Here is an 18,720-nt window from a genome sequence, read left to right as displayed (position 1 = left end):
CAAGTGCTACAGCAAGTGCTACGGGCTAAGATGAAGTCTGAAGAGGTGGGTTTTCAGACTACGGCGGAAGATTGGGAGTGAGTCTGCAGTTCTGATTGCAATGGGAAGTGCATTCCATAGTTTTGGAGCAAGAAGGGTGAAGAGTTTGTCCCGGCGTTTTTTGTGAAGGTACTTCCAGCTTCCCTGTGTTGGCTGAGTGTAGAGGGCAAAGAGGCTAGTATGAGCCTATGAGTAAGATTCTGTGCCAATTTATTGTACAAAAAAAATCTTTCCAGTCTTTGTACTGTAATTTGTTTGGATCTTTACATATAATGTGTGGTATTGAGTACTAGTATCTGAGGAGTTGCTACTTTGTTATGTGTGAGTGTTTATTAAACAAACACAATTAAATTAAATTATTTGATAATTAAAATATATTATGAACTGGTTTAGTGTTAACAGAAAGCCCACTGATTCTCTTGGCACCATGGATCTTACTGTGGACAACAGTGTTTGGCAAGATGTCTAGGAATGGACTCTTGCGCCATCTGCTGTAATAATAATTGTTGTGCATGTGTGGCACACAGGCATTGTATTGCATCTTAATGTTTGTTTGATTGTTTGTTTTACAGATAAAGCAGGACATAAAACTGTTGCTCTGACTTGTATATAAAAAATCACACCCGTGTGAACTGAGTGGTGTAAGGTCTTATATAGACTGATCAGCTGTGGTCTGACATAATGTCTGACGTAATGAAATCACACCCAAGTGAACTGGGTGACCGTAGCAACCATGCTCATTTTTTGAGCACAGACAGACAGACAGACACGTAAACTAACAAAGCCAGTCGTAGGAGTGGTTTACACCACTCAAAAAGTATGTAGTAATAGCGGAATATTGTATTTATATAGGCTATGCTAGTTGGCCCATTCAAGATTTGTACAATTTAATTGAAACAAAGTGGAAAGATACCAAAATAAATCATATTAATGTAAGTGTATCCATCATATTGGAGAACTGTACATGCTTTCACCTAATGTGTTTATATTTCAACTTGTCTTATTTCTTACAACTAACATTTTAACTGCTAAAACATTTATATTTAAATATGTACTGTTATCTCAGCATTGAGAGCACAGCAATTGTGGTCTTTATAATCAATGATACCTTTGCTGACCATATGGATATGAATGTTTTTGGAACAGAGCTTCAATGGTTCTGAGCAGATGTCATGCAGAAGCCTGTCTTTGACACAGTACCATTAGGTTCCTCTTTTGACTCTTTTAGAAAAATATTCACTTTGTGATTGGAGTCGAAAAGAGACACCATTTAGGTTTCTGTCCTCGACACGGTCACCACTAGCTTCCTGTCTACCACTAGGTTTCTCTTTTAGACCCAGTACCACTAGGTAACCAACTGTCCAAGACCCACAAGTCTGCAGTCATTCGTTCAGTGACACAATTGGGGAATCCTCCTTTTCTGATCTACTCAAAGTGGGGATGACAAAAGAGTGTCCATTCTGGAAGGTACGAAACCCAACACAAAACAAGCTAATAAAGTGAACAGAGCGGGTCATTTCCTCCCGCTCTGAGTGGTAAATCACAATGTTTGTCGCACAGGAGGGTTTATGTTGTCTTGCACAATCTGCAGCACTTCAAAGCCCTGGGGGAGGTTGGTTAGGGTGTTGTCCCTCTGTTCAATGACTCACTGTCAACCTCAAAGGGGTGGGAGTGGGGGTTCTATAACTTCCGTCCCTGGCATTTTGTTGGTCTAAAACTAAACCCAGGAGAGCTGGTCAAGGCGTTAGTCTTCGGAGCAGCTCTTCACGAGCTGTAATTACACACGTCAGTGCAGCTCACAAAAATGCAGGCTCTAAACTTTGAGGAAATCATGTAGGGTTGAACAGTGTTCGATTCCATCATTCTAAAGTTCTGAGCATGTTAAAGCTCTTTCAAATACATTTATTCCATTTAAAGTTTAGAACAAGCCAATTAGTGAAACTTTAAATTGAAACTTCTACTGTCACTACAAGTATGTATGCACAACATACAGTGCTGTGATTCTCAAACATTTTCATGTCCAGGACCCCTATGTATTTGGCTGCGGTCCCCTATCTGAAAATGGGCACCCCTATACAAGATCTGTGTTGCTAAAATGTTTTGCAAATATTCAAACATTTTCAAGATAAAAAAAGAGAGCTGACATACAAGCTCATAATGTGTCACACTACGACAGCTTGTAGGTTGCTGATGTATATGCGGTTAAATTGGTTAAAGTGAATTTGATGTTGTTTTGCTCGGGACCACTGTAGCCCCCTCAAGGACCCGTGGGCGTCCTCACTTTGAGAACCACTGACTATAGTATGTATGGAGATGACACTGGTTGCACCACGTGTCACTGCCATCTACAAGAACTAGAGGGTGAAGCACACAGATGAACGGCATGTAACCTGGAGCAGTTCAACACTGCTATTTTTGCACTAGTTTAAAGCTCAGTTAAATTTGTTATGGGTTTTGTTTTGATTGTATTTTTTTAAATTGTGTTCTATGCCATCGTTTTTCCACATGAACCCTATTTCTAGGCATGTCATAACAGGTGAACATTCTGCAAAAATAGGCAAACATTCAGTGAAAATAGCGGATCTACAAGCTGTCATTTTGCAACGTGTTGTGGATTGTAGATTCGGCTATTAGGCTATTTCATGTAAAGCACTTGATCCTAATGTGTAGAGTGTATAAACTAAATGACAGTTGGATGTATGAACTGATGACTGTGTGAACTGACTTCTAAACTGATGTCTGCAACAATCCATTTTCTTCTTAGTGATTATTCTATCAATTACAGTTTTAGACTAAGCGAGAAGCAATTTTAATATCAACGATAAATATTTATAATCTGCTGAAACCATTAGTCTGAATACAGAATATACTTTGGCCCTGTTTTGTACCTCTATGCACAAAAATAGGAGATCTATTGTGAGCTTGTAGATCTGCGGTTTTTGCTATTTAATTCCTGAGCCACTGCCAACTCGGTTCCATTTACTGTTGCACCCCTAAACTGATGTCTGACTGTACGAATGGATTGCTGTATATGCTCAATGCTGTGCAGATGTATCACAGGCTTTTATTGTAGAACCTGCACTTCAAACTAAACTGCCCATAAAGCGCATAACGCCTGTTCAGAATTTAATTCAACCACTTGATCCTAAAATAAGTTTAAGACCCTAAATTAAGCTTAAGAAGGGTAAGGAGAGACTCTACAGTTAGGGGAGTGATTTTAACCCTTCAATTTAAAATTCCAAATGAAGCTTTTAATATGTGTGGTTGAACTGCTTCAGGATGTTTGCGACCCAGTGCCAGTGGCTCCAATCTGAAAAAAGAGAGCTACTGTATGTCTATCTATCTATCTATGGCTGGAGAAGATAAAGTCGTTGGAAGGTCTTTTGTCCAAAAAGGGGGAACAAATCTATAATCAAATGAAAAATAATTCCAAGCCACTCTTCAGAAGGTTTAAAAAGCTTTAATAAAACAGGCATGTATCGGCAAACAATTTTGTGTTTCGTTTGCCCAGAAGAAGGCAACTTTGTGTTTCGTTTTCGTTTGCTCAGAAGAAGGCCACTTCAGACTGAACTATGTAGTGTTTTTTCTTTTTCTTTTTTACTTGTTTGAGGGTATACTAGGTTGTTTTATTAAAGCTTTTTAACCTTCTGAAGAGTGCTTTGGGGTTATTTTCTTTTTTTTAGTAGTTCATTGAAGCCCATTAAGGTTCCTGTCTACGTGAGAATCCACTGTGGACAGGAAATATTCCAAGTGAATAATGACCAGGACGTGACTCCTTCAGGGACTTTCCATCCTCTCCCTTTGAGGACCAGAGCTGAGAGCATCACAGCTTTTGGTCATTACGAGGCCCAGACTAGAGGCCAGTGATCATTATGAGTACAGTAGCTTGGTCAGGCCATCTGCAGCCAAGCGTCTCGCCGCAGAAGGCGGGAGGAACCAGCATTGTAACGCTAACATTCACTGCTCAACCACAATCCCCAATCTTCTGTTAGTCATGGACCAGTCTGGCCGTTCCAAGTCACGGCAGCATGCACGCAAGAAAACCGAAGTAGAAAGTAATCAGATGTCAACTCGGCAGCCTGACCACTAATCACAAACTACCTCTCTTTCCCAGAGGAGGCAGAGAGGCAAAGCTGTTGTGTGATGTGTTGAAATGAGGCAGTAAAAGTTGCCCCTGGTGTTATGGTAAAGAAGGGTCACATTAGACTGAAGGCTTTACGGCTGGAGCCAGTGCTGTTTTTTATAGATGTGACAAACTTGTTTTTACTGTCGGTTACTGTGTTTAGATCCCCCCTCCCCCTGCTCACTTCTTGGAGAGGGGTCAGGTGTAATCCCATCATTGAACACCAGAGGGGAGCAGTGACCTGTTTTCCCCCGTTGGCCACAGCTCTCAACCTCTTGTTGAACCTCAGGTATAACCAGTGTTACTTTGATAACCTTCTGAACTCAGACCAGTGATTATGTTGTGAACTTGTGATCAGGTCACTGAGGACAAAGTCACTGTTTTGGGTTGGAGAATCATGCTACATTTATTGATAATAAAAATGGCCATAACTGTGTTGATAACTTTGTTGTGTATTGACCTACATAGGGGTTGATTGTGTGCATTTTCTATCCCAATTTAAATGAGGTATACCTCGAAGATGTTCCTTTAAGCCCTATTTCTACGTAACCATACGCTTGTGTCTAACCCTAAATCCTAAAATTAGAATAAACTGACCTGGATTTTGCAGCCACATACTTTTCTCGTTTTGCAGAGAGTCAGATATTGGTGTGAATTTAGGCTTATTCAAGGCTGGATATTTCTGAGTTGACACAAAAGAAAAAATGATCAATGACCATTGACTTAACTACATAGGAAAACCATTTCAGTAGGACAAATTACACGCCACGACCTGCCCCTCCTTCCAGCGCACGGTGACAGGTGTGTGTGAGTTACAACTACAAGCTTATCTCTCTCTCACACACACACACACACACACACACACACACACACACACACACACACACACACACACACACACACACACACACACACACACACACACATGCGTGCTCGCACACACAATTATGCACACCCACACTTTCATAAGTCTCATGTGAATTGACATGCACATAGTGTGCAGTCTCTTTCCGTCACTATATATTTCTGTCACACACACAGGCCAGTACATAGCCTACACATTATTTACGGACTCTGCTTGAATTTGTGGCAGTGTTTAAACTTTATCAAGAATAAAAAGGTCCACACACACCACACTTCAGTGTGGTAACGTTTTGGGCTGAAGCTCTTCCTCAGACATTGTGATCTGCTTTACAGAAGTGTACAGCTACAGGGCTAGTGACAACATTATTGCGGATAGTACTACGATGCTTGGATATGCGTGTTTTTAGTGGCGTGCACAGATAGACACTAGGTGGTGCTAGAGCACCTGCCCTGACAGCAATGTGCCCTTTTCAAAAAAATAAATAAATAAATAAATATATATATATATATATATATATATATATAAATTTTTTACAGTATGTGGACCATGGTGACATTGATCAATTCTTGATAAAATGCTTCTAATATATTATTTTTGCCCCAAAATCTATAAATCTCACACTATTAAGGCAACCGGCCGTTTCCACGCGCTGCACAAGGTGCCCTTTTTTCACTTGAGCACCTGCCCCTCTAAATGTCTGTGCACACCACTGCGCCACTGTGTTTTTAAAGGTCTTGATGTCTTACACGGACACTTGAGCATATAAATCACATTGGCTGTAGAACATGTGATGATACCCTTATTAAGTACTTCCTTGTATGTGGGTGATTAAATGAGTTAGATTTGGTGTGCAGACTTTTTTATTCTTGATATGTGACTTTGTTTGATCCGGCACCCAGCCTATTATGGTACATATAGATGTCTTTTGGCTGTTTTTCAGCCTCCTCTGCCACTTAGTGTTTAAACTTTTAACCATGTGTGAGTTTATTGCATTGATGTAGTCACTCATTTTAGCAACAGGACCTATTAACCTATTTATATAATATAGGTTTTGGCTTATTTAACAGTACTACCGGTATTCAATTTGTATGATTAATTCACTGTCCCTAAAGGCCTATTCATAGTCTGGATTTTCGGTGGTGAGCTGACCACCGGTTGAGCGGTGGTGAGTAAAAACAGAGAGAAAGGCTGGAGCGGTGGCGGTGGTTTGCTCTTCACCGCGGCTTGTGACGTCATGTTGTAGTTCGGTCGTCACCCCACCACTGAAAATCCAGACTATGTATGAGCCTTAAGTGGTTGCAATGAGCAGACCACCTGTGAAGTTCCCCGAACGGCAAAGGCTCCAAGAACAGTCAGAAATGGTAGTTTAAGGGTTTTTATTCTCTTCAAACTCCTCCACCAACCTCCAGACAGTTTTCTTCAGTGCAAAGACAACAATTCAAATATCAAAAGCAAAAAGTAAATACTGGCCAAAAATAGACCAACGAAATAAATACTTAGGCAAACACAATTGAACAAAACCAAACAGGCTAAACCTTGATCACACAAGGCCCTAGTAGCTCTCCCTCAGGAATGTTACCTGTGTTAAAGCTCACAACCACCTAACTAGTCTGTCCCTGCAGCCTCCCTTAAATAGGAGTGGATCCTACCACAGGACACAGAATCAATTATCAACATTTCTTAATTCAATTTTCAATTCAATTTTATTAAAGTGTCAAATCACAACTTTACAAACCAATAAAGATCCACCCAGAGCAAGCAATATTGCGACAATGGTAACGAAAATGTCAGGCAGAACCCGACTCTAGGGTGGGCGGCCATCTGCCTCGACCGTGTCGGGGGAGAGGAGGGGGGGGTGTAAGAGGAATAGGAAGAAAGAATAGAAAAGAGATAGACAGGGTGGGCTCCTTGGAGGGGCCTGGTCCACGTCTGGTCCAGGTCGTGCTCTGTGAGGAGGCAGGGTCCACGGTCACACTTCTGATGGGCTCCATGAAGAGGCCGGGTCCACGGTCACACTTCTGATGGGCTCCATGAAGAGGCCGGGTCCACGGTCACACTTCTGATGGGCTCCATGAAGAGGCCTGGTCCACGGTCACACTCGGCAGTCAGTTGGGGGTTAATATTAGAGGTCCACGGAACTGCGAAGTGGAAGACGAAGTATGCAAATACAGCTGCTGTAAGTGTATTTTCTGGTAGAGTTCCTTAATATGGACTTATTTTTCCTGCTTTATCTATTCATCCCTTCCGCCTGTAAGAGCCAGTATCGTATGAACAGAGTTAGGCCCTCATTTATCAATCGAGTGTAAAATCTGCCCCAAATTCGAGTGTAGGATTCGTAGTACACCCACGTCGGGTCGGCATTTACAAAGTGATCGCAGACAGCTGTTTCTTCCTTAATTTCGTTCGGACGTTTATAAATGTGACGGCTGAAATCTATCTGGCACGCCCTATGAAATCAAGCCTCGCCCTCGTTTTTGCGACATGAACAACTGCAATACGACCTGGAAACCATGGATACAGGAAAAACGTACTGCCCGCCTCACCCCCCTCTCTCATACACACACACACACACACACACACACACACACAGACACACAACTTGCAAGCCCAACTAACTGGTGTGTTGTATCTTAAATAAAGAACGAACACCTGCATGAATTAAATAATTCCCTCTCACCTGTTTCCCTCTCACCTCGCTTGCCTTTCTGTCATGTCCACGCACGCACGCACGCACCTCAAGGCTACATGACACATCGCATCGCCATGAATGGAATACGTTTGTAGGCCTATAATAATTTTACCCATTCGTGCGCAGTGCACGGCGAAGGCGATCAGTGAGACTGCGCACTGCTGTGATAAGTCCTGTGGGTGAGTCAGTGATGCCTGCATGAGAGATAGGCTACCATGTCGTCAAGGCAGTCATAATCAACGTTTATGGAGTGATTTGATCATTGATGAACGAATCATAAACATATGGATGAAGGTTTGCATGTGTGCCGGTATGTGCTGGCCTGGGCTGGCGACGCACGCCTCCCGACCACCGAAAATGATCTCGCTTTTATCTGAACTGTCAAAGCGCTTATTTAAATGGTGAATGATTAAGCCCCTTACGCCTATAGCCTGCTACAATTGCAAATAGGCAAGCTGTATGATTGTCATTGTCACTTGGAAATAAAGGCGTGCAGTCCATGTGCCTTTTTTTAAAATAATATCACAGTGATTCTATAGGCATCTGATGTCACGCTCATGCCGCATGCGATGCGCTCCCAAATCATCTCACAAGTGCGCTCGCATAACAAGGCCAGTAAAGCACTGTTTGATTAAGCACAAACTAATACATTGTAAACATGTTATATTGTTTTTAATTGCGCGATTTTAATTACTTGTAAAGTTGGAAATCTCTCTTTTTCTTTTTCTTTTTACATGTATATACATACAGTTTTATATTAACATTTTAGGAGTGAAAACATATGTTTAGATGCCTGTGACAGCGTGTCAGCAGTTCAGACAATGCTGCTCCGCTGTTCTACGACAGAAAAACAGGTGAGGACAAAGCGTACGACAGCTCCCGACCAGACGTGAGTTTTGTCCTGGCTCAAGTTCAAAATCAAACGTTGGCGCAAATGGTAAATGCCGAAAATTGCGGTAATTTCGGCGTACACCCATATTTTGGCGTACGCACGGTTGATAAATGAGGGCCTTAGTGTCTTTATACGGGAAACATTCCATTGACATCGTCTTATCTCTGAGATTGCTGTGTGTGTGTGTGTGTGTGTGTGTGTGTGTGTGTGTGTGCGTGTGCGTGCGTGTGTGCACACGCATGCGTGCGTGCGTGTGTGCACACGCATGCATGCACGCTCGCAGATATTGCTGACAGCGTTGAGGAAAAGCATTTTGTTTGGTCTAAATTGCAGCGTGCATCCTGTCGACCTCCCACCACCTCTTCCTCCCACTAGAAAATCTGCTGGAAATTAGACTCTCCACTTTGTCACATTAAGATCATTAACTTATCAGCTGACCTGGACCTCAAGGCTTCCTCAAAGTTACTTTCTTTGCCACCCAGCAGAGGCACTCTGGAACTAAGTACATTTACTCAAGTATTGTAATTGACCATATGAACCTTATCATACCTATACTGGGGGCGAAAATAGCTGATGTTATTTCAAGTTCGCAACATGTCGAAATGCAAGGTGGCACGTTGCGAGTTTGTAGACCCATGGGAGATTTGGATTTTTGATACTTTACACCGATACTCCTCTCCATCTCAGAGGCAATCTATTGTTCTTCTTACTCCCCTAATTATTTGACAGCTACTATTAACTTACTTTGCAGATTTCGAGTCTCATAGGAGGACTGTGGGCATTCAGAAACCCATCTTCCGGCCCGGGCGGCTGGCATAGCTGTCTGGGCAACTTGGCTGGTAATCCAGTCTGGCAGTGTGCCGCGGGTTTGACTCCCGATCCCGACAGCCTTTACTGCGTGTCACCCCCCCATCTCTCTCCCCATTTCCTGTCAGCCTACATTCATCTATCCCTCTATCAATAAAAGAAAAAAGGCGAAAGCAAAAAAAATCTGAGAAACCCATCTTCCAGTGACATCATCGTTAGGTAGATAAAATAAATTATCGTGAGAACGATGGCTTCAATTATTGCATTGTAACTTTAGAAAGCCTGCAGTTTCTATTAACTTGGATTCCTCATTGATGATGTTACTGGAAGACAGGTTTCTGAACTTCCTTAGATAGCATTTTATGTAGACTTAGATAGCAGTTTCTGTAGACTTATAGCATTTTATGTAAACATAACACTATATAGTATGATATTCCACTGTTACGTTGTTAGCTTACGTATGATAACTACTTTTGTATACATGTATATGATGTATTGCCATGCTTTTTTGTTCTTGCTTAATGTAAGTCGCTCTGGATGAAGAGCGCCTGCTAAATGCCTAAATTGTAAATTGAACTGCCCACAGCCCTCCTGACACAGACCAAATAGAAAAGCAAAAATAAATGGAATAGGATTTGAAATAGGAATAAAAAAAAGAAGGGCTATTTTAGTGAGGTGAGGACCAATTATATGAAGATAGGTTGAAAAGTGGTGAAGTCGTCCTTTAATACATTAAGTGATAAATGATGATGATGTATTTTAGGTTAAGGTACCCAGCAGCACATTGAGTAAACCAGCCCCACGTTTACCTTCTGCAACATTAAAGTGATGAAGACATGAAATCATTACTAATTACAATCAGATAATATGCTTGTGAAATTGTCTATTCAGCATAATGAATATAGGCCTACCTTTACGTTTGGTACTGTAAGCATATGTTGAGGCCAATACTTTTGAACTTTCACTCAAGGTAAAATTATATTACATAACCGTAGTATACAGGCAATTTCCACTTTGTGGTATTGCTACTTTTACTTATATAAGTCTGAATACTTCTTACACCACTGGTGTTTTCAGGGAGGTGGGGGGAGAGATGGGGACTGACTGCTGGCATGCCGCCGACTTGCAGGTGACGCCTCCGCGCCAGTGTTGGATGCAGTCACCGCGCTCTACTGTACCTTTTTTGCTGTCTCATAAATCACGAAGCCAGTGGCCTATGAAGCCGTCCATTCTGCATCTGGGACCGCCGCCTCCGCTGTCGCCGCATGGCGCTCCATCGGCTCGCAGCATGCCACACGGGAAACGTGAGACGGAGGGAGCGCATGTGCTGGAGCTTTGCGCCCAGCTGCCGATGGTGCAGATAAGGGGGCCGGCGACTGCGTGCGTCATCCCTTGTCATGGTCCTTTGAATCCTATCTGCTCCCCTTTCAAGCGAGGGGGCCCGAACACACACAGGCAGGGGGTTTGAACCCTCTGGGACAGGACCGGTCCAGATCTATCATGATACACATCACTGGCTCCTCTCTCTCTCTCTCTTACTCTCTCTCTCTCCCCCTTGATCACTTACTTTATCACTTTATTGTGTATACCACACACATACACATGCGCACGCACAGCACACACACACGCGCGCACAGCACACACACGCACATGCACCACACACGCACACACACGCACACACGTACAGCACAGTCTGCAGCAGAACATTTCACTACACATGGTTGTATGAAAGTGTGACAAATAAACCTTGTGGCATCTTGAATCTTGAACTCCTGTTACTCTCCACACATGACTGCTGTGGGACACATTGCTAATCTTACAGCATAAGTCCCGTTCTTCTGGTTTTCTCATCCATGTCTCGTGCTTCTTATCTCTCTCTACCTCATCGTTTCAGTCTTTGGATGCTCATCCAGAAGTGTCTAATCTCTCATGAGACATAGGTTTTATCTACAAGAAGATAAACCTGACCTTGACTTGACCGTCCTTCCAGGTCCTTCTCTGTGTCTCTCTCTCTCTCTCTCTCTCTCTCTCTCTCTCTCTCTGTCTCCAGGTTTCTCTCGTCCTCTAGTCTGATATGTCATTGGCTGTCCCTTCTTCTTGTCCTATATCATATCATTACTTTATAGACATGTGTTTGATGTTTGAGCTGATAGCATGTGAGAGACTCGCAATTTACAATTAGTTAGTCATTTAACAGACATTCTTATCCAGAGAAACAGTGTTGTGCTTCAAGAAACTAGGATCCAAGATAAACCAAGAACATGGCATCAGTCTAAATAATCTACTATCGAAATGACAATACCAGGTAAACAATGACCCTGCAGTAGCATGTGTTTAAACATGCTATGTAAATTACGTTGTGGTCAAGAACACAAACCTATAAGTAACAAAAATCACACCCGTGTGAAGTGAACGGCGCTCTTATCATCGTACTTCACCATGCATCATCTCATTCCGGCCATCACAATTTGCGTCCTTACCTTCGTCTTCAATGTTTGTGTTACACAATGTTTGTGTACACTCAGTGTGTACACACAAACACTCAAAACTAGGGGGGCACGATTATGAAATTATGACCGATATCCGATCTCTGATTATTTGCAGGGTCATATCTGCCGATACCGATTCTGACCGATTCCGATATTATACAGAGGACCACAATGGAACAAGCCTAGGCCCTATAGGGGCTTGGCCCAAAGCCTGTTAATAAAGTAATCAATCAATAAATAGCATATACTCTTTTCCAAGTGTCTGTTTTCACAACTGAATGACTACTGAATCAGATGAGTATACAAAATTAAATGTAGACGTTTTTTTCATTTTTATAATTTTTTGCTGGTGAAAACCGATTGAATAATCTGTATTATTTTGAGACAAAGACTGAGATTGTTCTGATACCGATATGGCCAATTCCGATTATGCTACCGATTAATCGTGCATCCCTACTCAAAACTTGCCATTCATTATCAATGTCATTTAATGTTTGTGTTAGGACAAAGTTTGTGTCTACACGCACACTTAAAGCTGGACATAGGAGGGCCCTCAAAAACATGACAAACTAGAAAAAGTGCCCTTCTGGGCACAGGTCTCCACCAGGAGGATAGGACTGTGTGAGATGTTTGGCAAAATGTTTAGGATTAATATAAACATGTTTTGAGGCATTTTGTTCCAAAAATGTGTTTTGCAAAAATCAACCTGTTGGTGGCGCTATAACAGGCCAATGTGAAAAGGGTGGGATATATTCCTCAGCCTAGTAAGAAAATGTGTGAAAGATTTCACGTAAATTGCATGCTGCGTTCATGATTTGAGGCTTTTGTTCAAAACGGGGCAATCTTGCAAACTGTGAAAGCCAATTATAGCCAATTAGGATGGAATATGAAATATCGGACAGATCCGACTTGAGCACATGACCATAGAGATACTGTGTAACGATTTGTGAGATTTTTGGACAGAATCTGGAGGAGTAATATCAAAAAATGTGTTTTACAAAAGTCGGCCTCCTGGTGGCGCTATAAAAGGCAGATGCGGAAAATGCAGGTCAAATGTTTGTCCTTGGCCTCTAGGGAGTGTGCATGCAACGTTTCACGCAGATCGGTGCAGTTTTAGGTAAAAAATGTGAAAAGCTGCCTCATGGTGGCGCTATAACAGGCCGTTCTGGAAAATGTGGGGCAGAGGTTAATCGTTGGCATCCAGGGAGTGTGTGTGCAAAGTTTGGCATCGACCGGGTTAACGGTGCCGGAGATTAGCTGGTAACGGACGGACGGAAGGACGGACACACACACACACACACGGACGGAGTGCAAAACATACTCTCTCCCCATGCCTTCGGCCTGGTGGAGACAACAATTGACCAAGATATGTCTATATATGCATGGTAGCCATATCTTGGTCAAGGTGGCAGGAAGAGGTACAGACTTACAGGCTTATTAGTGTTTTATTATCACACTAGACATGTGCCCGGAGGACACCCGCACTCCTGAGGAACAATGAAAATACGGAATGCATGCCCCACCGTGTTAATGCATGCCCCACCCTGTTATGCAACGGTGGGCGGTGGGCACGATACCCCCTCTGGTCATCTGTAATGCGTGTGCCGAATTTGAAGTCGGTCGGTCGAGGTTTGGTCGAGCTTCTCGAGATACATGGATTACAAACATACGTACATACACATGGAACCTCACATACCCAGACAGGCCTACACCCCCCTCTCTCTCTCTCTCTCTCTCTCTGTCTCTCTCTCTGTCTCTCTCTCTCCCCATCCCTCCCTCATTCCCTTCATATCTCGATATGCCAAGGTTGTTTCTCTCCTACTTGCATCTGGTAATCCTCAAATCAACTTGCCCCATTCAGATGTCTACTTGCCCCATTCAGATGTCTACTTGCCCTGTTTAGGGGTAACGTTGATTACTTATTGATTTGTGTCTAAAACATTACATGGTGTTTTTTATCTAGCATTTCTAGCTAGCTAGCTCATATAAAATATAATGATTCATGTAATATACAAGATAATAAATATCTAGTATATTACATGAATCATTATATTTTAATGTAGATGAGAATTGGTTCCAAGTTCCAACTATTTGTAGCATGGGCAGGTAAAAGCAATATTGCTGAAAGTGACCCTAACATATCAATGGTAGTAATTTCAGATCAGACATGCTTTGCAGGGCTCTGGTCAGGCTATGTTTTCACAATCAATGTTTGTGTCTTGTGTGCACCAGTGATTGATAACTGATTGTAACATCAAGACTATAGGATTGTTACAGGCATTTCACCATCCATGCGCAATGCCACTGAACATACATTCAAGGAGAGTCCAGCAGAATGATCATCATGCAGTGACTTTTTTAACTCACACTCATTTGGTAGCATTCTGGAGCCTGATTCAGAAATGGCAGACGGCAGCAGCTCAAAACAAAAAAAACATTACACTCAATTGTTACCTGTCTGACTGGGCAGTTCTAAAGTTTCACTTGCCCTGCACTCAATCAGGCAACCGTTAATGTCCCTGAAACTACCCCCCCCCCCCAATCTCTCTCTGCCCTGTCCCGTCTCCATATCTCCATCTCTTTCTCTCCATCTCTCCATCTCTCTCTCTCTCTCTCTCTCTCTCACTCAGATCTGGGAACTGTCTCCTCTCCTCTCGTCCTAGTCGTCTGGGATCCATCATAAGGGTGTAGGAATGCAACAAAGTGTGTGTGTGTGTGTGTGTGTGTGTGTGTGTGTGTGTGTGTGTGTGTGTGTGTGTGTGTGTGTGTGTGTGTGTGTGTGTGTGTGTGTGTGTGTGTGTGTGTGTGTGTGTGTGTGTGTGTGTGTGTGTGTGTGTGTGTGTGTGTGTTGGGGGGGGGTCATATGTGCCACCTCTGAAGGGGGGTTTGACAGGAGGAGAGGGGTCAGAGGTCAGGGAGTCCCCGTCATTTAGCTTTTGTTGTGGTCCCTGTCTGCCGCTGTGCTGATTAAATCAAGGTACTTTGATGTAGTGTTACTCACTTTGTCGTGTGTGTGTGTGTGTGTGTGTGTGTGTGTGTGTGTGTGTGTGTGTGTGTGTGTGTGTGTGTGTGTGTGTGTGTGTGTGTGTGTGTGTGTGTGTGTGTGTGTGTGTGTGTGTGTGTGTGTGTGTGTGTGTGTGTGTGCGCGCGCGCGCGTGCTTGTCAGTGTGTGCGTGCTCATGTCTGCCTAAGTGGGTACGCACGTACGTGTGAGTGCGTGATGACAGAGAGGACAACAACAGGCACTGACAGCGTCTTCAACAGATCTCAGACCTGCTGTAAACACACAGGCCCTATCAAAGGACTTCAAACCTCTTCCACTCAGATCTCAGACCTGCCGTAAACACACAGGCCCTATCAAAGGACTTCAAACCTCTTCCACTCAGATCTCAGACCTGCCGTAAACACACAGGCCCTATCAAAGGACTTCGAACCTCCTCCACTCAGCCTGGTGACCTCACGTCTCTCTCCTGTCACTCGTGTTCCTTCGCGTTCAGACCTGTTTTGGTGACTAATGTTGTTTGTGTCGCCGGTCACGTCTGGAAGAAGGGGTGGGGAGGGGGAACATCTCAAGAGCTGCGTGTGATGGTAACCAGAGTCCCCATGAGAGCCCATGGGCCTTGTCCCCAAGAGGAACCACAACACGTCCCACTGCTATAGCGTTACCCGAGTCCACATGCATCCTGTTGTCCTCTTTGTGAGTAACCAGGTAGTTGACGGACAAAAACATGGAGGACAATGGACCATTTCTAATTTTCTAGACATTGCACCGACTGGTCCTGAAAAGGAGCAGACAACATTGTCTCCTTGGACTGGAGCTTTCATGTCGGAGTAAACATGCCCCGCTGCAAAACATCCACGCAGACCGTGGGTGGATGCTGTCTGGGTGCTCTGACCCGGCTGCCGCCTTGCTGTCTTGACCTCGTTTGCACTGCCTGTGTGTGTGTGTGTGTGTGTGTGTGTGTGTGTGTGTGTGTGTGTGTGTGTGTGTGTGTGTGTGTGTGTGTGTGTGTGTGTGTGTGTGTGTGTGTGTGTGTGTGTGTGTGTGTGTGTGTGTGTGTGTGTGTGTGTGTGTGTGTGTGTGTGTGTGTGTGTGTGTGTGTGTGTGTGTGTGCGCGCGCGAGCGAGCGAGCGAGCGAGCGCGAGAGAGAGAGAGAGAGAGAGAGAGATGTAGGTAATGGAGACACCAATACTATACCTTCACCTTCACTTGACAGGCCGAGCTGTAACTCGGTATTACAAGTGTGATACACTTGACTACAAGACAGACATGCTGACAGTGACGCCTTGGGGCTGGAATAGGGGGAGCCAGCTGGGGAGTTTTGGTCCCACTACTTTCTCAATGATTACGGTAATTTGAATTATTACTCACTTATTTAGTCTAACAAAAATGAGGAATTATATTTTCCTCACGTGACTATTAGAGTTACCAGTAAGACGCCCTGAGGGCGAGAAGCGACCTCGCCCTTGACCTGCGGGGCATCCTGCTGTCCGATGTCCTGTCCTGTGAAGAGTTTTGAAGGTAGAGTTTTGAGATCTATCGTTCTGTTGAGCTGGTTGAGTCACCATTGTGATGTCAGAACACCATTGTGATGTCAGAACAGGCCAGCTCCATGGAGATCTAGGGGTGATCAGGTGTGATCAATTGGCTAATTTGGGCCCTGTCCAGAGCCTGGGCAGAGGCCCTTTCTGGCGGTTCTGGACAACCATGGGTCTGACCGACTCAAGGCCGGACACTGCACTCGTATAGGCAGAAGATAAAATATTGTAGGCTATCCCGAAAAGGTAATGTTCTGTCATTGCAAGCGTGCTAAGAGGGAGTGATACGAACGTGCGATAGAGAAAGAGAATGTTGAGTGTATACATCGTAGACAGCATATGGCTATAGTTTTGGTCGACTCTACTAGCCTCACCCATGTATGAACTATGAAGTGACTGTATTTGCACTCAACAGTAACAATGATCACAGAATTTGTTTTATCTGCATGGGATGTTGTCATAATGAAAATGTTCCTCCCTGTTTACATGGCTCCCCTATTTAAAAAGAATGTTCCAGTGCCCCTGCCTTGAGTCTCATGAGCAGAGCCGGATTTACCTTGCTGAGGGCCCCCGGGCTGGAGCAATTTTGAGGGCCCCCCTTGGGGCGCGCGGCAAAGCCACGCGTCCCGTGATTTGGCCGAGCGGCGCAGCCGCGAGGCCGAAAATTTTTTGGGCTATTTTGTTTTCATTTTGGGGTACCCAGGCCCCTAAAAAGAGAGGCAGGCAGGCAGAAGCTCTCAATGGTTTAACCATAATACAACTAAATACAATAACAATACACACATTTCACTTGAATTGGATTTCACTTTACAATTTTATAATTCAAAAAAAAAAAAAAAAAAAAATATATATTTTTTTTTTTTTTTTTTTGGGCCCCCCTAGTCGGGGGCCCCCGGGCTTCAGCCCACCCTAGCCCAACGGTAAGTCCGGCTCTGCTCATGAGGTGTGCCTGACTGAGTGAACCAGCTAATACTGTAGTTGTAACGAAGGCTTTCACCTAGAGCTCCATATATGGTGATAACCTATAGCCCCATGTATGGAGACAACGGCGATATCCAGCGCTGACATCAGACTAATGGAGAAACCCCATATTTGGGTTTACACGTGTGGCATCGTCATGGTGATACGCACTCAGTTGGCTGGCATCGTCATCATGACACGCACCTAACGAACCATATAAAAGAAGGATCAGAAGGGGTTTTTTTGGAGTCGATAGCAACTCCCATTCTGGACGCGAGAGATACTACAGGAACTACACGAAGAAGAAGTACAGTACATGTGTTTGTAGGCCTAATATAGTTTTATAGGCTACAGGGAAGGCATTTCTGTATCTACGTACATATCTGTATTCTTTGTTTATTGTGAAGTATTTAAACTCTACATTGTGTGAAATGTTCTATATAAAATCAATTGACCAGGACTTGACCGAGACCTATATACACACATTATAATATATTGTTTATTAATATTTCATATTTGGGCAATTCAAAATATAATTCCTCATTTTTGTTAGACTAAATAAATGTTTTTGTTGTTCTTCTTTGTACGTTTGGAAACATGAGAGACATGCTTTTGTTTTGTCCAGACTCTCTCTTGTCTGCTGCTGCTGTAATCACAGTGAATCTGGACCAATCCCATTACAACTACCAGAGTCTAGACAGAGGGAACGCATGCACGTGTGCGGGCACAGACGCACGCACGCACGCACGCACGCACGCACGCACGCACGCACGCACGCACGCACGCACGCACGCACGCACAACCCTGGGTCTGGGTCCATCCCATAATCCTGACCGTAAAACAGCTGTATGACCTTGTGTGACATCAGAGCGAGTGGAGAGATGAGTTGGTGGAAAACAAAGCCTCTCTGCTTGTTTGTTATTACACGTGATTTGTATTTTTTCAATAACGTATTGATCCTCATCCCGATTCCCCAAACCCTATCTCTTTTCACCGCATGCACGCAGGCGCGTACAGACACACACACACACACACACACACACACACACACACACACACACACACACCGTTCCACATCCTTGTTCGTTGTAACGGCAGTGGTTTAATCCCTATTCTGGGGCTAACATTTAGCGGTGAAATAGCCGAAAGATATCTACAACCTCACGCAGTGAGCTTCAGTAATATACAAGTGTGGATATAACAGGAGGGGGGCCTAGTATGGAGCCCTGGGGAATCCCACTAACTATATGGATTAAGGGGTTAAAAGTGTTTTTTTAAGCAAGGACATGTCCCGGACAGAGAGGGAGACGCACGGAC

The 18,720-nt window shown here is 43.8% G+C and overlaps 1 protein-coding gene across 2 annotated transcripts in view; it reads left to right on the top strand.

Annotated features, from left to right (window-relative positions):
- LOC306935730 (uncharacterized protein) overlaps nucleotides 1–18,720 on the top strand; it is a 184,238-nt gene that overhangs the window by 78,943 nt on the left and 86,575 nt on the right. For both annotated transcript variants that reach the window (XM_079518913.1, XM_079518914.1), the window contains exon 3: nucleotides 4,326–4,451. In XM_079518913.1, the coding sequence (XP_079375039.1) occupies nucleotides 4,326–4,451 (126 nt within the window). The remainder of the gene's footprint in view (nucleotides 1–4,325; nucleotides 4,452–18,720) is intronic.

Source organism: Electrona antarctica (assembly GCF_951216825.1).
Source record: "Electrona antarctica genome assembly, chromosome: 13".
Classification (NCBI taxonomy): domain Eukaryota; kingdom Metazoa; phylum Chordata; class Actinopteri; order Myctophiformes; family Myctophidae; genus Electrona; species Electrona antarctica.
The sequence above is the reverse complement of the archived record's forward strand: the minus strand, read 5'-3'. Positions and strand labels throughout refer to the sequence as shown.